At 36.5% G+C, this 27,983-nt stretch overlaps 1 protein-coding gene across 1 annotated transcript; it reads right to left on the bottom strand.

Moving 5' to 3' along the window:
• Positions 1–98: 98 nt before the first annotated feature.
• Positions 99–27,408, bottom strand: STK33 (serine/threonine kinase 33; the record flags this gene model as incomplete). Its single annotated transcript, XM_080595695.1, is given in 12 exon segments — positions 99–1,820; positions 8,939–9,164; positions 16,542–16,567; positions 16,571–16,617; positions 20,194–20,228; positions 21,560–21,612; positions 22,529–22,651; positions 23,167–23,245; positions 23,550–23,586; positions 24,919–25,002; positions 27,114–27,163; positions 27,350–27,408. Coding segments are annotated over 12 exon segments (981 nt in total). The 3' UTR covers positions 99–1,658.
• Between the last annotated feature and the right edge of the window lie 575 nt (positions 27,409–27,983).

The raw sequence follows: 27,983 nt of genomic DNA, 5'->3' as shown, positions 1-27,983 counted from the left end.
GACTGCCCCGAGGTTGCTAATGATGCAGCCACTGTTTTAATAGAGGGAGCCGAGGCGTGCCCTTCAAGTGACTCTCACTAAATGAAAAGAATGAGCAGTGTCAGTTAATAGCCAAGGAGACAGTTATTTAGGCCACAATCTGACCTAACATTTTGGTGTCAAGAGAACCAGAAAGCAGTCTGGACTTTGTAAAAGATTTGAGCCACATCAGATAAAAACAGTGTGACTATTAGAGCTCTTATGTGAAGTAGACTTCACTGCTGTTTGAGTGCATAACAAAAAGAGAAAGGACAACTTCCTACTTATAGTGAAATTCTTACTAAATTCTGTAAAAAAAAAGAAATCTGTGACTTTCTTCCACTCACTGTATTTTGTAGAATATACCTTTTGTGCCCAACTCCTCAACAGACTCAATCTCATCCGAAAAATTGACACTAGAAGATGAATACTCCCCCAAAGGTGCCTGATTACACACCCACCCACATTCTTTAGTGAGAATGAGTGATACATTAACTTTTTCATATTTTAAGATGACAAAAAGTTTTTACTTAGTTTACTGTAAATAAGATCTCTCCAAGTATTCAGGTACCTACAAGGAAGCATGTTGGCCCTGTAATAGCATTACTTGGCACCTAAATAAAATCGAGGCTGTTAACAACTGTAAGAGGAACTTCACAATTAGTGTAGAGAACAGAAGAGATTTAAGCAGATGATGTCTCCTCAGACTGATGTACACAGCAGAATTACTTGCATGAGCCAAAACACAGAATTTAAGGAAATGTTTTTAACCAATAAAGAGCGTGTGTATTTTACTTACATAAGGTACCTCAATGCCAGTCTACTGGTGAGATCTGTTTTTAGAGAATGGTTTTGTCTGTGGAACAGTAAATCACTTTGCAATTTACACAAACATAAAATAAACCTAAGCTGAATGGTAGCTCATCCCCTTGAAAATGAAGATTAATTAACTTGTAAAGGCCATTACTCTAACACCTGTTTTATTTAAAGAATTTAATCAAAACACCAGAAATTCAGCAGTGAGAACCATAGCAATTCTGTTGTACTTAAAAATACATTTTATATTTGTCAAGCTTAAAATAAGTTCTGCTTAAAAATAAGCAATTGACAGTAACCTAAAATAGCAGTTACAAATTCCATAGACTGAAGCACTTGTGTTATAATGCCTCCAGCAAATTTATAAGCAATTTCCTAGAATATTCTCACAGTGCAAAGCACACAGTTACCTGGAATCCCTATTACAGATTCCAGCATCATTTTTCCCCCTAAACATTTGTGACAAAAGTAAAGAAAGTAAAAGCAAGTAAAACACAGCAAAATGGATTTGTGAAAGCAAACTGCCTACCTGGCATGGTGCCTGCTAGTACAGAACAAATAAATTATATACATTTTTAGGCAATTCTGTAATTTGTTCACTGACAAAAATACTATCAGTGGATGTCCTCTTACAGGTTAGGAGTTCACACTGCTGTTAGATTTTTTTCCAGTGTTAAAGGAAAGCTAAAGCATTCTGATTAAAGGGTTCAGGAGAGTAAAGAGACAAACACTTCAGGATATATTTGTCCATCTTTATATAGTCTGCTCATTTTGGCACACGTAATAGTTGTTTACTCTTAAGTTGTTCAGAGTTGATAGATGTCCTATGATTTCTTTTTGGTTCTGAGTGAGACAGCAGACTTCAGGATGTTTTTATTTCCCAGTTCCTCGGCTGAATGTACTGAGGACTTGTTCAGTTCTCCCTTTTTTTCTTCACACTCCTGCTTTGAATTTGATACTGGAGATACAGACCTTCCTGCAGGAGGCTATAATTTAAAAAAAAAAAAAAAAAAAACACAGTAAGGTAAAGACTACATCTTTATAAACACACTCAAAAGGTGGGAAGAATACAGATATGAACAAAGTAACACAACAGTTAGAAAATACTGTTATACTGTAACTCTACAGTACTATAATTCATAAAAAATGTAAACATAAGATAATACAGTAACAGAAGAGCTGCATTATAATAGATAATTTTTAATTTCTCCTGCGGTGCATAGAGACAAGCTTCTTGCCTTTAAATTTTAAATCCAGTCTTCCACAGACAGAGTTTTCTTGCTTTAATAACCACAGATGACTATTCTCCTGATTCTAATCTTCACTAACTAGGCTTCTAAATCAATTGCAGTTACCAACTCAACACAATATTCACATACAATTTTAAACAGTATCTTCGGTTCTCACAAACAAGATGCTTTGTGATTTCTTTCTCTGGTCTGCTTCATGGTCAAAATTCAGCTAACTTATCAATAGTCTTCATTGGGCAAGGTCTCATTTTTGGTATAAGATTTCTCTCTTCAGAAAACAAGACAAACCTAGTAAAACAACTGAATATTCCTTGGTACAGTTCTTTATGATAAGAATCTGTGATTTTAGTAATGATGTAATGATAATAACAATGGCTTATACCTAATGAGGAATTAAGCTTTCTTCTTCAGTAAAAAAGAAGACAACCATTTCTTGACTTTCAAACATATTATTCTGTAATTGATCCTGCTAACATAGATAATACTTGGCACTAGGAGATGAAATTTTGTCACATTTTTAAAACTTAAAATCATGCTCCTAAATCTCTAGGTAGAAGCCCAAGTAGCTAAATCATACTCATCTCAAAGGGAAATACTGGGTCCTCAGTATTGTTTCCTACCTGAATGCAGAATAGTGTTTTACCAGGAGAATATGAAGCAACCAGTCCTTAATCACACATTTATTTATCCCTTAAGTTCAATAGCCTCCCAGTAAAATGTTAGCAAGGGCAACTGAGAAGGTGCTCACCCCTCTGGTGTCTGGAGGGTCATATTATTCTTTCTGAGTGTTCCATTTGGTAAAGCAGGTGTGCCACTTTTTTCCTTGCTTGTCTGTGAAAGACGACTGAAGGGGCTGAAGTAATAAACTGATACACTTTGGAGGCTTTAAAAGGCCCTAGAGACCTTGCATCGGTGAATTAATTCTGAACATTGCTCTATTTGGGGGAAAAGAACAGTCCAGGTAAGTGTCAACATCTGTATGTTTATCACCAGTAAAAATCTTAGAGACTTAAGCTCCTGGAAATGTGCTAAGCACACGTTTACCCTTAGGTGGAATCAAGTTTCTCTTCCCTTGCAAAACACATAGAAACAGACTTCAGAAAAGAAAAAAGAGAGAATGTAAGGTAATACATTTAGGGAAAATAATCCAAAGCAGGTCTACATGATGCTTAACTCAGAATTGGCAGTTGCAGTCAGAAACCAGGAAAGAGATCTTGGATGCTTCACAGAGGGCTCTCCAGCATCACCAGCTGGACAAGTGGTAGCCAGAAAGCTACAAAATATTTGATATTGATGAAACAACAAGACAATACATCTTTAGCACTGTATGCAGTTCTGGTCTCCACATCCCAAGAAGGATATAGTGGATTTAGAAAAGTTACAGAGAATGGCAATTAAAATAATCAAAGTGGGAAAGCACCCATATGTGAGAAGAGATAAAATAGCCTGGGCCTTCATTTTGGAGAGAAGTTGGCTGAGAAGGGATATGACCAAAATTTTACTTAATGATGACTATGAACTGTTCACCACATCCTTTACTTCTAGAAATAGTGGCCATCTGATTAATTGAGTAGGTCAGTTTAAAATGGGGGAAAAAAATTATTGCTTTACTCAGCAAAAAGTACTTTTCTGGATCTGGCAGCCATGGGCAGCTGTAGAGGCAGATGGTATCAGCATATTCAAAAAGGAATCAGATGTTCGTTGACTACAGGTCCATAATGAATACTAAAAGGATTAGGTTGGGGTTTACCTTCAAACAACCCAAAGGACAATTCTGGATGCCAGCACACTTACATAGGACGAAACAGGCAGGCTCATATATTCTGCCTAAATACCATTTCCTGTTGTCACTGCCAGAGAAGAAGTACTGAGGTAGGTGAACTGACCCTGTAAGACTTTTCTTACATTTTTGGTTTTTGTCTATTTTGCTATGACTTCCTATTTACTTGATTTAGAAGGAAATGGGTCTCTTGGGGAGACATCTTATGCTTGTCTGCTAGGAACTGTGAACAACTGACAGCTTAGTAGCTGGAGCAATTTTGTCCATACAGAAGTGCTGCACTTTGGGTATGGAAAGACTTTTTTTCCCCAGTATCCTATTTAAAAATCTTTGTGAAAAGTCCTGACATTTATCTTGCATGGGAAAGGAAGAGGAAAAGGGAGATAGAAGCAAACACCCATAAGTGAATGCCTTAAAACACAGGCACCATCAAAAGTAGTTTGTACATATGTAGTCCATACAGTGGAATCCAAAATGCAGCATTTGGCCTCTGTCTGTGCAAGGAGCAGTAGGGTTCCCTGAGCAATAGTGACGAGTGAAGCAAAAGATGTGAAATGGTAAGAAATAGAAAAAAAAAGTCCTTCCTGAGAAAGGAACTGCCTGCAGGTAGCACACTCAGAAAGATGAGGAAACTGATGTCTCCTGCAGCTCGTACTCCATGTCCAGGCTAGCATAAAAAAGAGCAGTAGCTCTAGCACCACCACCTCTACCTCCTCAGAGCCCATCTCTGAGAAAAAGCAGTTTTCAATGTTTTATGTAAATCGTATCATATTACACCCTGGAAACACTGCCTGACCCAGCTCTTCAGAAAGGCCTAGGCCAAAGAAGGTAACTCTACTGAGACCAGACATTTCTGGTCACGCTCGGCAGGCAAAAACTTGATGCCTATGAGGCTTGAAAGTAAGGATGGTAGCTTCAGTATCTCCAGTTTAGGGTGACATGAAACAGAATTTCTAGAACTTTGATTCTGGCGTATAAAGTGTATTTAAATCCTTTTTTTTTTTTTTTTTTTTTTTTGCATACAGACCCCTCACTTTCAATTCACACAAGCATATTCAGCTGTAATAAATATGCATTAATACTCCATATCAAAAGCTCATTCTTCACCAAGTAGATTCTTTGAAAGCAGAATCCACCCAATGTAACAATCATGCCTTTAGACTGCAGCACAGCAAGCTACCTTGTGATTGATAAATCTAAGAGCCTTAGAGGTCACAGCTAACGTAGAATTCTTAGTATTTGCATTATGGTTTTTACTTGCTTCAGCTGAAGGATCAAGAGATGCATTATGAAAGAAGACTCAATATCTTGGGCAATGATCTGAAGAAATCAAATGACTATTCTAAATGTTAAACTTCAGACTTCAGTATTAATTGGGGGATTATATGTTTGTTTATGAACAATCCCTTCCCTTCTTTTTCTTCCTGTAGTTAGCATCCCACGCTGGCTACTTACACTATTTAGAGAAAATATGTACAAAAATTTGGCTGCCTTACAAAAGATTCCTCCTCCTTGCCCCTAAATAATGCTGTCTCAAGATCCTACTTTTTTCCTGCCACATTCCTGCACAACTGCACATGCTACACCTGAAGAGAACAAACAGGAGACGTTACGTGTTACGGAATTGGTATCTGGTCAAAATGGGTTCTCATTGGGCCAGTACTTACATGACAGCTGTGCAGCAGACAGTTCACATTATATCCTAGTATTTATTTCTCTTACACTACATTGGAATGTTTCACCAGACATCAATTTCTCCGTGCATTAGGTAACACTCAACATTGCCTTATTTACTCTCAATTCTACTTAACATTTACTTTGTTGTATGTTTTTAAGATAAGGAATACTGTCTCTCTGTTTCAATTCCTGCACCAAGTTCTATGTCACTGTTTGTCACTGGTAGAGCTTTCTTGTGCTTCACTGGTTTCATCCTGTTGACATGTAGTAGTAGGAATATTTGATTCTTCGTCTTTACTGCATCCCTCACCAATGTCCAGATTATTACTTCATTCCTTCATCAACTCCAAGACATTACATCATCTCTGGACAAAATGTGTTTCACCCTAGACATAATAGCATACTTTATTAAAGTTTGACTTCTACTCATCCACAAATTACTACTAAAAACTTAACACCAGTGTAATGGCCCTATTTGTTCTAAGTCCTGCACTTCAATACACAAATACACACACAAAAAAAAAGTTTTCCAAATGCTGAACATCTCTTTTACAAGCACTACTACTATCTCCTTACTCCAGACTGGTGGGAAGTAGAACTTTTCCCCACAACAACTTCAACTATGGATCCCAAAGATTTGCAGAGGAGTTTTAGCCCCTAAAATCTTCCAAAGCCTTTTTACAAGGACAGCGACAACAAAACCCAAAAGCTAGAGTACAGCTCTGGGATTTCCCACCACTTGTTTCTCCCTATTTGTGTATCTATTTCTATTTTTTTTTTTTTATATAGAACAGAATAGAGTAGTTCAATTGGCAGAGAATTATGGAGCATCCCTATCACTATCACTGGTTACCAGAAGAGACTGGCGCCTCTGTCTCCACTCCCCCTCCTCATGAAGTTGTAGAGAGCAATGAGGTCACCTCTCAGCATTCTTCTCGCCAGAGTAGACAACCCAAGGGGTCCGCAGCCTCTACTCACAGGAAATGTCTTCCAGCCTTTTTTTTTTTTTAAACCAGCTCTGCTGCCCTCCTCTGGATGCTTTCAAGGATCTTAATACCCTTTTTCTATTGTAGAGCCTTACCATAGAAGGAGATCAAATTACTAAATTATGTTACAGAAAATGAAGGCATCCAGACAACACTCCTATTTTACTTAGCCTAATCTGAAATGTAAGTAGTAGTGAAATGATCTGCAGGTCTGGAAGAAACTATTTTTGTTACGCTGATCACATTTCTGTTCTCTCAGCTCACACTAGATGTACCAAAATAATTTTTGACTCTTTGAGCCCTTCAGTAAAACTGGCAATTACTTATCTGAAAGTTAGAGAGAAAGGCAAGTGCATAGTATATGCAAAGTTTCTATGCAACTCAGAAAACTAGAATTGACCCATTAATTATTTTTAAGAGTTAATAATTTGTATTAAAGTACCAATCTCCTGAAGATCTTAGAGCACTTCACTAACAGTAGGGATATTTTTTCTAGAATTACTGATATATAGTTACCAGAGTGTTTGTTATCTGCACTGTACAGACTGGTAAATTGCGGCACAGAAAACAAAGACTTTTTCTGAGGTCACACGGTTGATCCAAAAGAGGAAGGAGGTCACAGACAAGAAATTTGCTCACAGCTCTTTCCCCCATCTTATTAGACTAGTAATTCTTACTTCAAACTCCTGTTTGTCTTCTTTTACATGATGACTGGTATTTATAAAGTACGTCCTCTGTTTGAAATAGATGGCTATGAACGTATACGTACCAAATGACCAAGGAAGAAACTCTCATAACCATTAGAAAGGTTTCAGTTTTTAAAAAACACCTCATCTTTTGCAGATGCGAATTTACATCTGCAATTATGATCTGTGGGCATAACCGAGGACACGTTTTTAACTACCTCTTTTGCAAAAACAATTATGTAGCTATGTAGGTGCAGTGAATTGCACCCACAAAATCAGAGGCTGATTTTACGCCTTTTTGAAAGATCTAGGCCTTACAGAGCACAAGATAATTGTATACCACATACAGAAGAGGGAGTTTATTTCCTGACAGTTTTTAAGAAAATGGGACCATTTAAGTTAATTATCTGTGTTGCCTCATTTGAACACCTATTGGGTTTAATTCTTCAGCACCTGGTGCCAACTGTGGGTAAAAGGAGTGACAGACTATATTGTTTCAGTTTCTTTTGTTTCCATTTCAGCTTTTTTCTGCTCAATTCTTAGGAAGCAAACTTTAGCAGAATGCAAGACAAAAACGCAGAGATGTCCAACTATTTATGGAATTGAACATACAATAATATATTTTCTCCATGAACACATCTAATATACTTAGGAATACACAAAGTTTTGGCCTTATGAACACCTTTATTCTGTTCTTCTCAGTAGTACATATACCAATTTGAAAACACTAAGGAGAAGGCCAGGCTGAAGTGATCAGGTTAAAGAACAGTTCAGAGCATTAGTTTGGAGTATTGTAGATGCTATATTAGAGGGCAAAAACTGAGAGCAGACAACAGAATTGTCAAAATCTTGGTTCATTTTCAGACATTAAGAATCCAAGAAGCATTAACAGTGAAACAATTAAACCATTGTAAAGGTAAACAGAAAAGCCTTCAAATAAGGTGCAGTACACAGTAAAAGGAAAAACAAGATGCTTAAAAATACTAGAAAAGCTTCTGATACGAATCATGGGAAAAGTGGGCAGAGGCAAAGCAAAACCTTGATGCATACAGAAAAAAAGGTCTTAGAGTTGAAAAACAAAAACAATACAACTACAGACAAGGCAAAACAGATCAACTATCTTGCCTGCCTTCCATTTTTTTCTACACAGAACAATAGAGACAATACTTTTAATTTAGCTCAGAGAAATCTTGAGCACACATCAATTGTAAAATGAGATTCTGATCCACAGAAATGGAAAATCTAAACAGAAGGTAACTAAGATGAAATAAACTGACAAGGACAGCCATAAACCAACAAGTAACTACAGATTATATAAACAAAAGGGGACTTGCATTAGAAGAATATCATGGAGTGAATCAGGCAACTGCTATTTATATAATTGAGATATGACAGCAGAACATATTATTTTGCTGGTAACAAAAATATTGAAGTGATCTCAAATTCCCTATTTCGTGCAGTTAAGGTGCATGTGCAAGATTAAATCCACTTGTGTTCTGAATATTTTAGTCCTTATCATTCTTTTCAAATACCTGCTCTACTAAAGTGCAGAAACCACTACAGTAAAACGATCCTCTCATACGTCATCCAACCTGTACATCATCACTTCAGTCAAGGGGAGAAAAAGAAATGCTGTGCTCTAACCCCACTCAAGCCTTTGCTTCTAGGCAAGTTTATACTGCGTATTGAGCCCAGGGCCTCAGCATCTTGCACAAGTTGTCTCACCACTATGCTGCCACACAAAAGGGTCACATCTCTTCCAGTCTCTGAAAGAAAGCCACGATTTTCACTGCATTCTGTCAGGAAATTCATCCATTCTGTCTTCAGGCAGAGGAATCTAAACGCTGGCTTTCTAAATCCTAATTTGCCTTGGCTGCAGCTCAGCTCCAAACTGCCCAGCACTGCTATGGCAGAGAAGTCAAAGTGCACAAAAACATCCAACTCCACAGAGCTGAGAAAATTTAAAATGGGAAAGTGAGAGGCCTCCTTGTTGCTGAAAGGGCTCTAAGCAGATTTCTTTTCAGAATCATTAGGCATCCTTAGGCATTTCAGTCCTTCACTGGATCACATTTTTCAGGTCATCCTGTAACTTTGGAAACATGCTTAAATAACTTGCACAACAGGAATGCACACATATGCTTGTTGCTGAACTGGATGGAGCTCTAAGTCAGGCACCAAAGGATCTGAGCTTTACACATTTCATTTGCTTGTAAAAGTCAATCTGTCCCCAAAAGAAACTAGAAATCTCATACACAGTATGCATAGATTTTATATTTAGGATCTTGTTTTTACCCTTCATTCAAGCAGACTCATGTATCTTTCACTAAAAATCAGAGCAATAAGACAGAATTCTAAGCCAGAGCTAACCTTCAACATGCTCAAAAGCTCTTCCTTGAGAAAAAAAAAAAAAATCAGAAAAGAGGGAAAAAGAAAAAAAAAAAATCATTACCTGAACAGAAACACCATTTCCTGTTAAATCAGCCCTAAGAAAATACTGAAGTCTTCTACTGGGAAGCGAAGAAAAGGAGTTAGAGTATTCTTATAGTTAAAATATAACATGATCCATGCAATATATAGTATTATTCAGCATATATATATAGTATATATTATTAGGTGAAAAAAAAATGGAATAGAGCACATTTTAAAAATCTAGCTTAATGAAATAATTGGAAATTCCAGTTTCAAACCAAAATATGTGCATCCATAATAATATTTATTGAAAAACAAGATTTACTTTTGTTTTTGATTTACTTCGTATTTCATGAATATTACACTTAATATATAACTAATATACTCCTGCAGACTGTGCAGAAACAACAGCTGTCTTTCTCAAATCCTTGCCTTTCTCAAAAACTTAAAAATACTCTGCTATCCGGACATCATTTTTGCTTTTACTTTTTAGCAGACTTAAAAAGTTAAATATGTCTGGTAAAGTTTTAACTGCTAGAAAGCTCAGAATAATCAAAACTAGTAACAGAATTGCATTAATTAGTATTACTGGTAAATAATTAATCATCAACCCTTTGCATAGCCCCCAGCCAAAACTATATATGGTCTCAAACTGACAACACGTAAACCTCTAGAGGTAACCACTAACTTGAATTGAGCTTGAGGCCGTTTGTTTAGCTGTAAGTACATGGTAATTTTTAAATGAAAAGTTTTATTGTTTAAGTATTGTTCTGGAATATAAAATTGCTGCACCTATGTTTGAGATGACAGTTTTAATCATACAGAATGACTTGTGACTTCATAAATGTTTGGTACAGATGGTAGGGATTTACTGGTGGGAGACTGTGGTGACAAATGCGTTTACTCCAGTGCAGAAGCTCATGTGTCACTTGGCACCAAGGGGTTAATTTTTTTACACGCAGAATTCTCTACATGATAATGCACTTTCATGTTCCCCATCTGGCTACTGTAAAATCACAAAGGCTTTGAAGGCACGAGCATGAAGTAGAAACTGGTGTCCTGATTTTCAATGGTAGCGAGAATCTGCAGCTCCCACTGAAGGAAGACGGGAGCCACAGGTGCTCAGGAGTTCTGAAAACCAGGCCATAGTAAGACATCTTAATGAGCACTTGTTAAAGAATTCTGTGTAGTGTCACTGATCACTTTAAGTTCCTTCTTCTTCTTCTTTGTATACCACTATAAACATCTAAATTTTTTATTAGAAATAGAAAAATATTTAATTACCACTTAGAACGCTGCAATATGTAATATGTATGAAAACCATAAGCAATATAGGAAAAGGCAGATAAGACAAGTGGGGGCTTCAATGAAACAAGCAGATGGAAGGTACAAAACAGCAATGGAGACTCTCTTTCACAGTCTGCCTACTGAAGCTGTGGAATTCCTTGCCACGAGTAAATTTTTATGAGTTTAAAAATATTTGGACAAATCAGTGGGAAAAAAAAATCAACTGAGCTTTATTACCACACTCTCCTTTGATTCAGAAAACCCTGAGCTACAAGGGACTGAAGACTGGTATAATTTTCCAATACTGAAAGGTTTTCCTGTACCCTCTTCTCTGTGCATCTATCCTCAGTCATTGATGATGATGTGAGATGGGCTAGAAAGACTTCGACTTTACCCTGTTCAACCATTCTGATGTTCTTAGCTCCTTGAACAACACAGACCATTTATGTAAATGAGACAAAAACATCAATAAAAATAAATAAATAAATTGGAAATGCCAGAACTGAACAGAGACAGCGTTAAGTTTCAGAAAGTCAGCAAAACTGCACCAGGACACTGTGCAGCCATGGGCACTGCGCATGCACAGTACCAAGCAAGTTCACAGAGCAAGTTCAACCAAGTACCATCTGCAAACAGATCAGCTGCACAGTGCGCGTACAGAGCAGGTTCAAAGCATCTAATGTTGGAACTACTGCTTACAGGCAGATAGATGGCTCAGCAACCCAAGACTTAAAATGGCACTGGAAGTCAGCTAACACTAACGTATAGATATTTAAGAGGGCAAAATCCTTCCTTGCAGTTTTATTGTAATAGAAAAGACTGGCTAGTCACACACATGAAAAGCTCAAAGCAGAAGGGATATCACTGTCTTCAAGATAATCAGTGTTACATACACATCCTCTCCATTTTAATTTAAAACATAAAACAGTGCAACCGTTCCATCAGACAGCTGTAAATTCAGTATTCTCACAGCACTGTGTTCTGCAGCCCAGCCAGCTAGCTGGGAGCTCACAGGCTCCCCCCTCCAGCCCTACAGTTCATTTACCTTCAGAAGGGCCAGGTTTCCCTGTAGCTCAATCTTACGTTTTTAAATTAAAACCAAAACACAACAAATAAAAAACTCCACGTTTATTGTAGTAACAGAAGTGTTGTGAGAATTAATTAAACCTAACCTAAATCCATATGTCCATATCATGTCAAAATATATGGAAAGTCAGGTAAAGTTGGTTTGGGTAAGGAACATCATGTAAAAAAGATTTTTTCTAGCTAGTGGGCTTATCAGAAGCGCAAGGAATACAAATAAAACATGGTGATGGATTTGTGGGCTTTGGATATGGCCTCTACAAGTGTTATGTTGCTTAGTGTTGAATTATTTTGTCCCAAAAAAGACTAGTGAGCCTCAACTGAGTTTATAGCTATCACAAGAACTGAACAAACAGCCACAAGAAAAAAACATACCTCTTTCAATTTAAGCATTTAAATCCCAATCAGCTATCTTTCTAAAAAAAAAAAAAACAGATTTGGATCAACCACAAGTTGCTGACTCAGAATAAAAATTACTGTATACATTCTCTTTGCTTATATTCTTATTTTATTCCATTTTACTCTTATTTTATATAGTATAGTCATACTTATTTTATATAGTAATTCTTATTTTATATAGTTTAGTCATACGGTATGTTGCTTATGCCCCTGAAGTCAAATTTACTCTTCTTCAAAAAGTGATAAACTCATCTTCAAAACCTTACCGTCTAAGATGTTCACTTCTTAGTCTAAGATTAGGGTTGAGGTGGAAACAGGGGCAGCAGGGAGGGGCTTTTCTCCACTGGATAGCAGTAAATTGAAGTAAATAATTCAGACAAAAATACAGAAGTACATAATAACCTTTTAGTACTAAAAAAAAAAATAAAAATACTATGGTAAAACAAAATTTTTAATTAGTTGCTTTGTGTTATCATATCAATCTGTCTCCTATAGCTTCATAGTGTGAATGTTTAATTTGGCTTAATCTAAACTAAGGTGTCAGTAGAAATAGGATAATAAAAAAGCGCATATATCAGAAATTACAGAAGAATTTAACATATACCCTTAAGTGTACATAAGTTCATAAAAATGTATCTTGACTGCATTCTTGCCCTGTATTTTTTTTCTTGCTATTTTGAGTAAAATACTTAAATAAATGGGGCATCACAATGTTTGTAAATTCAGTTTACTCCTGTATCATCTCCTTCCTTTATGCCAGTTATAATCTTAACAATTGATTTGATAAAAATTAAAAAAGGTAATATTTATGAAACTAAAACAAATGCATTCCTAAAAAAACTTATGTTAATAACAAATTCAGTGTTTAAACTTGCTTTGTATTTGGTTTCTGAGACTATTACTGTTTACCAACAGAAGTATTAACCAGAAATATCAACTACAAATGTTTATTGGAGAATATACTTTGAAAGTAAATATTGATCTGTTCTACTAATCACATCACAAATGAAAAACCATATCATGTAATCTGTTTTCAATAAAAACTAATAAAGACATTAAATTTCTATTAGATTTTATATCACATTCGTGCACACCTGATATGCAAGAAATACACAAATACTTCCAATAAATTAATACACCCATTTGTAGCTATTTAAATCAAAGAAGAAGCTAACTTCACCAAATAAATTATTTGCATTGAATTATGTTTTTAGTTCTACTCTCAAAACACAGAAGTAGCTACTGAAAAGGTATCTGTCACATCCTACTGAAGGATGCCTGTCTATTTATACCAAAGAAAAATATTCTGGAGTTTCTTTTGTAAGGCTTTAATTTTAAGGTAAAGCAGAAGTTTAAAACCATAGTGCATTTTCCCCCAAACTTATAATCTCAAAATATCTTTTAAAAAATTGTTGTTTTCTTTTATCCTCCAATTCTCCTTCCCAATCTCCTTCAGGACTTAAATCCCCATGAAACTCAATTTAAAGAAAACTGGAAGAATGCATTCACTTCAGGACATGGTACTGTAAGTATTGGTTGGTGACAATTCCCATTACCTTGTTATTCACAGATAAAAGTACATTCTCCCCAAAATAAAGCAGTGACAAACAACAGATAACTCAGCTAAAGAAATCAAGTTAAGCAGGTGAAATGTATCACATGGAACCTTGAAAATATGTAAAAATTTCTTCCATGCCTTTAAAAAGGAGCAAAAAGTAACACATCTTTGTAATATTAAGGTTTCTTACTGCTGCAGTGCAGGAAGTAATTTATTAGGCACCCTAGACTTCTTTAGTTGCACAAAGGTTTTTGAGAACTCTTGCAGGGGCCAGAGTCTCTGAGCACACTTGGAAGAGTAAGCAAGAAATGCAATAGCACAGATTGCACAGGAAAAAGAAGCCCCTGTCCGTTTCCTATTAGGGAGCAGCATGTGGCCCATACTTTGTCTCATGTGTCTCATACTTTGAGACTATTCTCAAAGTATGACAGGCAGCAGGAGTCTAGCTCATCCACTCTATCAATGTGCTAATATACTTCTGTATTTTAATGGATTTTCTTTTTTGTCCGTTACTATTGTATATGTTTCTGTTAGTATATGTTAAAATAGAAGCGAAATGGAAAGTATAAAGTAGACCTCAGTTTAAATTACATATAAAAATCCATCACACTGACATTGCCCCATTATGCAGAGGCAACCCTGTGCATTAACATTCATGAAAACAGAGTTCATGAGTCACCTCAGGGCTTATGCTCCCCATATAGGTAGAGACTGAGCCCGTTGTGGCAATAATACCCTTGGTACCAAGATGGAGCATGCTATCTGCACTGCAAAAAGAGTTCTGGTAGCTAGCAAATTACCAGGGAGGCATTAGCTGTAGCCCAGAAGGGTCAAAGTTGTGATGGTAGCAATAATGGCTGTAAAAGCATCTTTAAGCCCATCAGAGGAGCACAAGCTACTGTTCAGGGTAGAAAGAAAAGTAAATTGCAAAAACAGAATTAAAATCAGAAGATGATCTTATGGCTTTTGTATTACTATTTTCAAATTAAGCAATAAAAAGTGTGTGAATTATTCCATTAATTCATACACAGTATTTTCATTCTCACGTAGACAACACAACAAGAGGGGAATTAATGTTACTTTGTTCTGACAATACTGTGATTATGAAATGCTAATTTTTAAAAATATTTATATTGCTAATTAAGAAAGAAGGTCTGAAGTTCTGAGCTCAAGCTGCAATCAGCACAGTTCACTGCTCTGAATTTTACAAGTTCTGAGCTGTGAATTGTGCTGATTGCAGGCACTGCTCTGGATTCTTATTAGCCAGTCAAACCATCCAATTTGTTGCCCAATTTATAATATATTGTATTATGGTGATGCAAACATTAATACCATGAAGTACAACAACCACTGTGATGCAAACATTAATACCATGAAGTACAACAATAAAACTCATTTGTATCAGCATAAAAAGTACAAGCAGATTGTAGAAGTAAAAAAATTACAAAGGCAATAGAACCATGAACACTTTGTCATGCTGACACAAGAAGAAAACTGAGCTAATTGTATAGAAAAGAAACTGAGGAACCAAAATAAAGTGGGGAAAAAAAAATATAAAATCCAGAAAAGAGGAGGTTATGAAACCGTATGACTATGTCTGCATACTCATGTACAGTCTGAAGTTATAAAAGAACTTGGCCATATACAACAAAAGTAAGAGAATCACAGGACAGAAAATAATAACAACAAATGAAACGGCAAGAGTTAATGTTCTAAAACGTTTGCATTAAAGCATCATCTGGAGGCAACTGACAGAAGAAAAAGACTGAAAGTGGGAATAAAATCATGCAAACACACTACGAAAGAAAAAAGTCCTGGCTCACAGTATGAGATTTTACTTGCATAATTCTCAATTTTAACTGCATCATAGGAACAGTTGCTTATGTACTTTGATACAATTTATTTTTAATTACTGGGCTACCTTTTGTGTTATTTAGCTAGTATGGGCAGGGTAAGATTTTTCAGAAAGAAATTATTATTCTGTAACTATGACAAACATTACAAATTATGAAAGACTTCAATAAAAATTTGCGTGTACAAATTTGTGTGTACAAATGTAAAATTTCACTTCTTCCTGTAATAAGAGCAGACTGATAAACATTCAAAGGACCCAAATAGCCTGTACAAGGAGACCTGGCAGCCCTTGAGCATCTTGGTTACAGAGTTATCACAGGCAGATGTGGAGAAGAAAAGCCCTTACCCTGATTGCATGGTTTGTGCAATCCACTTGAGGATTTGACCAATAATCTGTAAATCAATAACTTATTTCCCACGTACACCTCTAGCCAGCATATGAAAAAGACGAGCTTAGACTCTCAGCTAGTTTTAGTTACACTGTCATATTCTGTAATATTATGTTATTTCAGGATTATAAAATGTTTCATAAGTAAAAGACTCAATTTTTAACACTGAGCTGTAGGTTTTACTTTCTTTTGCATAGAAATTTGTAATGTTTACATACAAGCAATTAGAGAGTTTGGTCTTTTGCTAAGGTTTGGCACAAAGGTTTACTTTTTATTTCAAAGCAAAATTGTAAGTGCTTGTATTATAAATGGCTCTGTACATTTTATATTACTTTTACAATCTACTTACAGCATGTACATAATGACACCTGTGCTCTAAACGTCACACTGTTGACTGTAGTCCTGGGCACTGATAACTTCAAGGGCTGCCAACCAAGCAGAAAAAATAATATTAATAATACAAAAAAAAAACTTTTAAATGCTTAAACACAAAGCATGAAGAATGTGCTGATGTGGTATAATTTATTCCCATATGTAAAGAGGAACCAATAGCAGATGTTTAAATGAATAATGTACAGACCTTAACAATTCATGCTGATGTGTCCTCACTTTTATCATTTAGCTGTTAAGGGGGTGGTGACATTGTGACATTAGCTGTATGATTAAACTTAGCATTGTTTTTCCCCACAGTAAGTTATTAAAGGGGCATTCTTAAAATGCTGACTTAAGTACTGCAAGATACCATACGAACTTTTTCTTCTCCCAGAAATAAGAGTAGAACAAAAGAACACAGGGTTTTTGCAAGACACAACAGCCTCTGTTTGCACATTGGCTAGAATACATCATACAATAAACAAAATCAATGCCAAAATACTCCAAAAATATTCTCTAAAAATGGATCTATATCCTAGATTAAAAATTCACTAATTATAGTCCATTCACTAATCACTTAATTTTGTTTCAGCCATTCAAAAAGATGCTGCTTTGGGGCCATATTTTTATCTGTTACATCATGGGAGATATGGTCATGAGTTCAAAGCAAGAACTATGGTCTTCAATTCCAGAATCAATGGAGATGATATATTTAGCCCTATGAAGGAAGAGAAAATAAAACCTTCATGCAACAGAAGAGCAGATTGGCAGAGACTATTTTATTTGGTGCTATCCCACCACACCAAAAAGCTTGGTTAATTGTCATTTCAGTTTTTAATGATTTAGGTAGATACCAAGCTTTAGATATCTATTTCTTATATTAAAGACTTAAAAATGAGTTAACTGAATGATTTGATAATACCACAGCTGGTAAAACAAGACTTTAAAAGAAATTCTTACCATTAATACTTCCAAATTGGCCAAAACCTACTTACCCAAATATCATCTTATTTATAATCGAGTGTTCTGAAAATATTTTAAACCAACAGTACTTCATATTATTAACACCACAGGAAAATTTACAAGTATTTAAGTTTATAACTATATATATAGATAACATATCCAAAATAGAATGACCGAACTGGGGAACTGCTATGACTTACTATTAATAAACCAGTCTGGTTAAACCATGAATTTCCACAAGTCTCAAACACAAGGAGGGAGCATACAAGAAATACAAACAAGAACAACAGGGAAACATAAAGACAGCAGGGCAAAATCAGAAAGTAAAAATGAGGAGCAACTAGCAAGGAATATAGATAAAAACTGAAACAATCTACTATATGAGTAGTAGGAAGGCAATGAATAAAGGGGCTGCTACTGTATTCAACCCAGAGTGCTACTGATAGATGATGCTCAGAAGGCAAATGTATTTAATGTCTTTTAACATCAATCTTGACCAAAATGTCAACTGCAAGCAGGGGATAGCACAATCAATATCAGTGACAAAGGGGCAAGACCTCAGTCTTTTACAGACAAGAAAAAGGTTAGCAAGTACTTAGGTTGGAAATTTTAAAATCAGCTGTAACCGATAAAATTCATTCCAGAGTACTCTAAAAACTGACAAGACTTTTCAAAGCTATTACTGTTTCAAGAACTTTGCAGAAGGCGGATGAAGTGCTTGGTAATCATGGTATCTATCTGTAACAAGGTGGAAATGCTGGCATCAAAGAATTACAGATATATCCCATTAGTTTTAATTCCCAGGAAAATACTGGAAATAATAAGCATCTAGAAGAAAACAAAGAGGTAAGTAAGCCATTATGCGCTTGTCAGCAACAAATCTCCTTATAGCATAAGTTGATAGGCTTCAGGGTTAGAGGAGGATCACTAAGTATCATCATCTCTCTCGCTTTTAGTAGGGCTTTTCATACCATTTCATACTTTTTTTCATTTTTTCATACTGCATGCATGAAAATATCACAGCAACAATGCACACATGCTTATAAAAATGTTTCTCAAAAAGTAGCTATTATTTGTTCATTGTCAAAGTGGAAGGCTGCATCAAAGGTATGTTTTCTAGGTGTCTGTCCTAGACAAGATACTTTTATAACTGATGACCTGGAAGATCCATTAGAGAACAAGCTTATTAAATCTGAAGACAACATCAAGCCATGAATGACTGTAAGTATATTGAAAGACAAGCTCAGAATGCGAATACATGGAGAACAGTTGGTTAGGCAACAGTTCCAGGACTGTAGTGAATCACAAGCTGAACAGGAGTTAACAGTTCTGGGCTAACCTGACAAAGGCTCTGTGAGGCAGGTTTAGTGTAGAACAGTCACTCTGGCAGAAGCCCTCCTTGCGTACACCTGTCCTTACTGAGGGAGACGAAGGCCAACGCTCCTCCTCTCTTCTGTCTTAAAAGTTTATTTAAACATGCTGGATGAAAAATAGGCTAGCTGTCTGATTCCCAGCACTTACTTCTTATTCTTTTAAGTGGACTTCAGGGTCCTTAAATAAATTGCAAAAAGACAGTCATCACCTGTGTTTCATACACAAGCAAAAGGCCTGCATTACATACAAAACAGCCCTTCCACTCAGCCCAGCACTGGCAAGGCTTCAAACAGATGTGCTCAATTTTGGACACCCCTTTTTAACATAATAGCTACCAAATGAAGCATGGCAGGTAAATCACAAAGATCAGAAATGCAGGACAGGGCTGAGAAAATTCAAGGTTTTCAGTCTAAAGAACAACAGATGAAGGGAGAAGTGTGATAGCAGATTGCTGAAAGAAAGAAGGTGGCTACCTGTTCTTCATATCCATGACAGATAGGGTGAGAAATAATAGTCTAAAAATACAAAGTGCTGTTCCACCCTTTTCCTCGGCCCCACGCATAGGCTCCCACCACCTCCCTTAGGTCAGCTCTAGCAATTATGTGGCTGCAGGTGAGTCAACTGAAAACTTATAATGAAAAAAGTGATTAGATCATGGCCTGTAGGTGTAAGTTTAAGCTGACTGTCAAACTGAAGGTTCAGGGCAGACAGGAGGAAAAATTTCTAGGAGGATAATGAAGCATCAGAATTGACCGCCTGGGAAGATTAGGGAGTCTCTATTACTGGAGGTCTTAAAGTACACTTTACACAAATATTCATCAGAAATGTCTCAAGTATAGCTGCTTCTTTCTTTGGACAGAGAAATAAATCAAGTGACTCAAGGTCCCTTCCAGTGTTGAGACTCTGTGTTTCTGTCATGATTAGTAAATCGGAAAGTAATTTCATCCCATGCAACCCACTCACTTAAAGAAGTATTTAACACTGCTAGTATTTCATCAATCAAAATGTCAGGAGGACTAATTATCTTCCGCAAAGAAGATTTCTTTCTTGCTTCAGTCTGTTCTAAGCAAGCTGTGAAATGCATTGCTGGTATATACCATGGAGGAAAAAAACTTCATAGAATTAACAAAAATGACATCAGATAATGGAGTGAAATGTATTATAGCATGCAGTATAGATCAGAAAGGGGTAAAAAGATTTATATTATTGAATACAAAGCATTCATTGTTTAAGTAGAAAAAACCACACCTGAAAAACATGCCTTTTGGATGGGTTATATATGTCCCAATTACCTTCTTTAATACCTTCTTTAATGTCTTTTTCAACACTTGTTTGAACATCAGATAACAATCAGTGTCATACTGGAAGAGACAGTGTTTGTATGGAAACTTTCTAGGAAAAAATTATTTTGTAATTTAATCTAATTGTTTAGATGGACGTTCCTGAAAGTTTCTGCAGCACGTCAGAAGTTACAAATCAACTTTATATAAGCAGGGGTAATTCAGGTAGTGCCACTGGCTTCAAAACCAGGCAGCAATAGAGGAGAAGTTGACCTTATAACAAAGGAATGTGTTACTTGCACTGAACTTAACTTTGCAATAATGTAAGGTAGACTAAGCAGTTTGAAGACAACAACATGTAGAATGAAAATGGAAAGTGACAGTTGCCTGCATAGAGGTCATGATAAAGCTCATGAGAAAATAAGAATAAGTTAGTTGTGCATATCACCTAAGAGTTTGCAATGAATACCTGATAGGTTAGGGGAGCAGAGAGGAAAAAGGAAAAAAAAAAAGAAAAAAGCAGAAAAGAAGCACGTGACATCATCATCAATGAACAGTACAGCATCACCAAGGAGTATCATTGGGACCCAAACCAATACAAGAACCTGGACTCCTCTACAGTAACACGCAAGATCTGATCTAAATCATGCTTAACTGCTGCTTTCCTTTTTTGTAGTAGACAGAGTTAATTTCATGTAGCCTGTAGGTATTGATTACAAAGTCACTCCTTGCATGACACAGCATATCACTGCTTGCACTCATGATCAGCTGGAACAGCTGTTTGTCCTCATTGTAGGGACCTGCTCATTTATTTCCTTTATGAGCCAGATAGTGAGTGGAGTGAGTATCGCCTCCATTGGCTGACCCAAGTGGCGAGTGGCAGCAGTCCTCAGCTGTTTTGCAACAGTTGTACCTCTTTTTCCTGCATGGAGTTCTTCTACCTTCCCTATGCAGAAGGAAACTTGAAAAGAATTAGCTACCTTCTGTTAAAAATGTCACCTCAAATCTCTGATTACCTCTGGCCACCAGCGGTATCTCTGCAAAAATCACATGCACTTGTTTTGACATTCTTTGGTCAGTAATGTCTGCTGCCAACTTTATCTGGGCTTGAAGTAACCACGAACCTTCCAAGAGGGGATTAAAGATCAGCACAACCTTAAATACTATTAAAGTTCTTTATCAATTAAGACTTTCAGAGGTTTTGAACGTCCATAACAGCAAGAGAAGGAAGAAACATACCCCAAAGTTAATTTAAAATAAACTATTGCTTGTTTTCTTCAGAGCCCCATTTGTCTACGGTCCAGTTCACTGAACTAATGGAGGAAGACAAAGAATGCAGCTGTTCTACTCACCTACCAGACCCAAATTATAGAATCACAAGATCATACAACAGTCCTGGTTGGAAGGGCCCGAAAGATCCTCAGGACCAACCTGTCATGGAAAAAGGGAGTCTAGATGAAATTATTTAGCAACCTGTCCAACTGCATCCTGAAAAGCTCCAGTGACTGGGATTCTGTCACATCTATGGGGAGGTTGTTTCACTGATCAGTTGTCCTCACTGTAAAAAAATTCTCTCTTAATATCAAGACAAAACCTCTTGATGGTGCAACTTGCATCTATTGGCCTTTGTCTTCTCCATGTGGCTCCTTGTGAAGAGTGTGCCTCCATCCTCTTTGTGTTCACCCTTACAGTACTGGAATGCTGTAAAGATGCCCCGCCTAGCCTTCTCCAGAAGTTATGAAGGAGTTAGTTATGCTAGATCATAGAATGGCTTGGGTTGGTAGGGAACCCAAAGATCATCATGTTTACGACACCAGCCACTTTGATTTGGTCAGCCACCTTACTTCGATACCTATCAATACCTGGTACAACCTATTCCCTCTGGATCCTCAGAAGGTCTGATCTCTCTCAGACCACAGAGAGAGACAGACAGCATGAGCAATCTGTCAGGAATCCAGCAGTTGCACCATCCCGCAAACACAACGTTAATCTGTGGAATTTACTGCTCAACAGAAGATACAGCTTCATAAAATGGACACGTCAGAAACAGATACTAACATTCACATTTATATAATGCAAACTACATACATAATGTAAATTCTTATAGTGGTGGGCAATTTATTCCACTGAAGCTGCATAAGATTTGATGAACTCTGCTAAAAGGTTGTTATCCTTTATAGCTGAACCTTTCCCTGACACTGATACTTTGGGTCTCTGACACAATTGTATGGGATTAGAAATAGAGGCAATTTTAGCTAATACGACAATTCCTCTGAGAAAAGAAAGAGGAGGAGCTTAGAAATACGATGACTTTTTATGGTCTGCAAGGAACAGAGCACGACTTAACTCTTTTAGCTCTTAAGAATGATGAAGCACTGAACTTATCTATGTATATAGGAGTCCCACAGACAGACTGAAACATGCTGTCAATACCACCAGCCTTTTGTACAGATAAACCAAAGTCAGTCACCTAATAGGAAAAAAAAATACAGTATTAAAACTAGAAATAGAGATGGGCTTTTTTTACTTTTTTTTTTGATCAACCATAGAAGTTACTGTTTGTAGTGAAAATGCTGAAGTCAGAGAAAAATCAGTACAAATGAAACTTTCATATACGGATCTTCAGTCTCTTCTTCCCCTATTCTTCCAAGTTTGTGCCAACCACCACTAATACTTATCCTGTAATTACTTTGCAGGACAATCTGCTCCACCAGCAAAGCTTTTTTTTTGTTGTCTTGATGTAACAGTTTTTTCTTGACATTCAAGCTCATATTAACTAAGAATCCTCCAAGGACGCAAGACAAATCTGCTGACCACTTTACATACTCTGTGAACAAGGCAGGTCAGAAATCCCAACTACAGCAAACTGATGGTGGGGACATACATTACTGTGGGCAAGGAGGGACAGAGACAGAACTTAGAAGATAAATAACACCAAGTTGCTGATAAATCAGAGTGCTGCTTGTTAAGAACCTAAGTGAAAACCCGGACTGTCACATCAACACGGACAACTACAAAACTTAGGACTACAGCATGCTCTTGGTGGATCCTCTCCTCCTCACAGCTGTCAGGACACATAGCAGCAGGAAAAACAAATGGCTGGAAACATGCCTGTATCATCTCCACCAGAATGAGATGATGCCTGGTGTGGCTGCAAACCCAACTAAGCAGCATACCTTCCTCCTCTGCCTTCAGGGGCAGCTTTTCAGAGCCAGTCACTCAGTAAGTCAGCAGCTTTGGCCCAATGAAATCAACATCTCTATTATATTGTACAAACATATTTGTCCTTGTACATTAGACTTCCACTGGCTTCCACTGTCACTCAAGCTGGTCCTCAAGGAAAAGACGATGAAAAATGGTAATTTCACTTCCTGGAGGCAATTTTCTGTTTGTTGATCTGCTGGTCTGAATCAGACAAAGTATAATACGAACTCCAACATTCACCCAAAAAGTAGTGGCTAGAAAATCTGAACTAGAAATTTTTGCTTTGGTTTGAAATTACCCCCAAAATTTTATGCTGTATGAAGCAGCTAGTGTGAGCAAATTAACTGAAGGGAAGGGCAGGGGAGAGATAGAATGAACACTCACGTTTGGAAACTATAACAGACATTTGTGTGTCCACCCTTTCCCAACTCTCAAAAAAATCTTTTGAGGAAAGTAGAAGCAAGATGTTTATACAGTGGGCAAAATTTTAATTACAAAGGGTTTTTTTTTCTGCTCCTTTTCATTTTACCACATCTTTTACTAATGTCTATACTTTCTCAAGTTTACATCACAAAGGAATAATACTATTGCATTCTGTCTCCACATCCCTTTAAGCACCATGTATTTGAGATGAAAGTGAAATGAAATGGAGCCAAATTATGGTTGCCTCTAAAAGTTAACCACAAGGAGACAAAACTAAAAGTTTCTCTGTTTCAAACAACTGGTATGCCATAAGCAGCGCAATATTGAAACCCTGGGGGCCAAGAAAAGATTATTTAAAATATTTTAGTCATGCTGTACACCATGATGAAGTAAGTGAGGTTTGGTCAAAAATGTAGTTTTTCTGCTTTCCAGGATATTACAATTCAGCCACTGAACCCTTTTTTGCTAGCAGGAAAAATAAATAAATAAATAAATTGGGGTGGGGGTGTTGTAATAGCTCCTATTCTTTTGTACCCATTTTTTTTTAATAAAAAAGAAGGTGTAAGTATGTGCTATATTGTGCTTAGGTAGTGAATATGTATTAATATGCAAAAATTCCTGTAATATATTTGTATTTCAATCAAGGGCACAGTCTAAATAGGCTTTTTTTCCTAAATTACTAACAGGCACATTAAATGACAATATTTGTAATTTAAGAATTAATTACATCTTACAGTGCGTACTGATTCCCTGTAACCAACAGCTTTGTACTATTCTGATGTAAATCACAATGAATAAAGTACGATTACTTGCAGTAGTAGGGTTTTATTTTTTGTTTTGTTTTGTTTGTTTTCTGTTTTTTTTCTTCTGTTTTGTTTTTTAGTTGAGCTAGAAATACACATCATTTTACAAAAAAAAAAAACCACCTTTTTCAGCTGTGGCACTTGGCTTCCAAAATGTTTTTTTTTTTTGTTTTTGTTTTTTTCCCTAAGAACACCACTTCGCAGCTCATTTCAAGAGCTTTTAATAGGTATCAAAGTCAAGTCTCCCAGTAATAACTGGATATTAAAACCAATCCTTTAAGCAGAACACCTACAATTGTCATGTTACCTTCATGTTTAATTTCATTTGCTTCATTGATGTCACTGCTTTTAACTAAAATGCTTTCCATTTTTAAATCTCTGTGAACAAGATCTGCCAAGAAAGAGTAAGAAATAAACTGTTACCAGTCATAGAGAATATAGTCTGACAGAAATGTTTTAAACTTTTTTGATTTAGTAATTTCTTTGAGCATTTCCACTGCACTTTACCCAGAACTACTGGAAGCCTAACCAAAGTCTCTCAAACCACATGACTCCAGGGAGTCATGTGAGCATTTCAAGTTTTCAAATCTCATTTCTACGCACAATCCTGTGGAGAAGAAGAAAGTTAACATTGTTTCAATATTGAAATCAGTAAATTACCTAGTATCATTTAACAAACAAGCAGTATAATTATCAAATTTGCACATATTTTTTACCTTCAGTTCATTTGCATATTCAAAAACAGTAGATTTTTTTACCCTTTTAATGACTACAGAGAATAGACTGAGCTCTAAACAAAGCCCCATTTCATAATCCTAAATACCTCTACGGAGGGAAAAAAAAAAAAAAAGGTAAATAAAGGATTCCTACAAGTAGTATGCTATCAGAGAGAGGTAAATAATTTCTGTACTAAAAAAAAAATCCAGAAGTATTCACAATCCTACCCTATCCCCTACTCTAAATTTTTTGCTGGATAAGTTGACTCTGTTGTGGACTATGCAGAATTTTAACACTTCCTTGTGGTGGATGAAAATGCTGATGCTTACTGAATCCTAAATACAACACATACTGTTAAGAAGTATCAGAAGCATTCCAATTCTGCTTTTTCTCTTCCTCTAGTTAACTACTAAACTAAATATAATGCAAAGCGGTTGCAAGTTAAGAAATAATAATCCATGTTATTATCCACAGTCAGTACAGAAAGATATAAAAGAATATGATAGCAGTTAATGCAGTTATAGGAAAAATAAAGCTCTAAAAAAAAAAAAAACATTCACGTAGCGTATGTTACTTTTTCTTTACTGGACTATATGCTATGAAAAAAAATAATAAATAAAAATAGCAATTAGTTGCTCTTGTTAAATGTATGAACACTTGATATCAATGAACATATGGGTGAGACAGAGCAATTTACTTTTTTTGTGTGAAGACACACTACTGCTGAACCAAGACTCTGATGTGCCTTGTCTCATTTTCTGTAAAAGTCCTTTACTACTAAGGGTTTTGTTTGTTTGTTTGTTTTTTAAGTTCTCTGTGCTCACACATCTGCATTACAAGATACATCCGCTGATGTTAATAAAGAGACAACATAATGGTTTTGTTATTTCTGAGTTTAGTGTTTCTTTTAATGTAACAACAATATAAATAACGGTAGTGCCCCAGTTGCATTGATGACCCAAAAGCCCAACACAGTTAGCATTTTATGAACACAAGCAAAAGACAATTGACCTGCCCCAAATATTGCCAGTGTTTAGAGTACTACAATTCTTGAGCCTTCAAAACACATACATTCACAAACATATTAAAATACTACAATTAAAAAATCTGGACTAAGTATAGATTTAGCTTAAAGCCTCTTTCATTCAATGCATCATCAATGTTTTTTTTTATAAAAAACCTAAAAGAGTACCAACATTTGAAAAAATAAAAAATGCAACTTTTCAGTGATTAGGAATGAAAACTATAATACATTACACAAGCAAGACATCTAACCAATTCAGTGCCCAAAGAAAAAAACATATGCTTACAGCTAATAGCAAATATCAGGTTCCATGTGTTAATTCAGTACTTAGAATATATTCTGTCATTATAACGTCCTGAGATCGTATCTGTTCATCTCAGCAGTAACACTTTTGCAACAATAAACTAAGTAGAAAAATTATAGTAATAATTTCATCTCAAAAATAAAATTTCCTTCATTCTTTAGCTTTATAACAATTTCTGAAACAGAAATGTATAAAAAATGAAAAGACTGCTTATGGGTTATTGTTTCCCCTTGTTACAAATGCTATGGACATACAAGAGACCCACTCCTTTATACAGCACTACAGGAAAGAAGAGGAAAGAAACAACCCTAACTCTCACAGTAACTATTTAATTATTGTTGCACTAGTTCTGAAAGAACAGGGGTAAAAAATGAGAATTCAAAGAAGGTAGAAAGAAAAACCTAGGCTATAATAACTGTCTCAGCATATGAGAGACAGGCAAAAAACATAGACTTACTTGGCTTGAGATGGTGATAGCTTTCACTTATAACATCAGTACAAACCTGACTTCAGAAACGAAGCATTTGTAAATTTTTATCCGTGATAAGACTCAAGTTCACAAATGTTTCTCTCTGCAAACCTCTGTATGAGAGCACACTGACCACAGCTCAGTGCCTGCAACAAACACTCTGCAACTCTGCCCCTGGTACCTAGACCCCTGCCAGGGTTAGGTGGAGCCCCTGAGCCTGTTACCTAACCCATCTTGATGTGCTGGGAGAGATCCCAGCTCTACTTTCCAGAAACTTCCCCATACTTTCCAGGAAATGCCCTTCACTTTCTAGGAAACCTCTCCTCTGCCTTCCAGGAATTTACCTTGTGCTTCCTAGGAATCTTTCCATGTGCTTTCTAGAAAATCTCTCCACTACTCTAAAGGACTTTTCCCCTCTGCTTTCCACAAATTTATCTCATGCTTGCCAGAAGGCGAACCTGAGAGATGAATGTGCTGGAGACCACAGCACCTACACCTGTAGCCACTGTTCCGAGCACCTGCTCCCCAGGCTGAGGCAGCTGAGCAGCTGCTTCCCTGTCCAGCCCTGCCGTGAAAGGCAGCACCCCTTGTTTCGAGAAATTCAGGCTTAAACCTCTGGAGACTACAAGGGAGATGGCATTTTAGAGACTGATAAATGAGATAAAAGAATGATCCAAATTTCAAGAAAATGGAAGAGATTGGCTTCAGAGTGTACAGCTTGTGTTTTTGCAGAAAACAAGGACCAAATTTTCAGTAGGCATTCTGCAAAATTTCCTCTGCTCCAGCACCTCTGACACCCCACCTCAAAGAAAAGGTCTGATGTCATTTGTACATGGTTAAGTCCCTAGGTTCCTTCCT

Source organism: Anser brachyrhynchus, assembly GCF_964034855.1.
Source record: "Anser brachyrhynchus genome assembly, chromosome: 5".
Taxonomy (NCBI): Eukaryota; Metazoa; Chordata; class Aves; order Anseriformes; family Anatidae; genus Anser; species Anser brachyrhynchus.
This window is presented reverse-complemented; position numbering and strand designations above follow the sequence as displayed.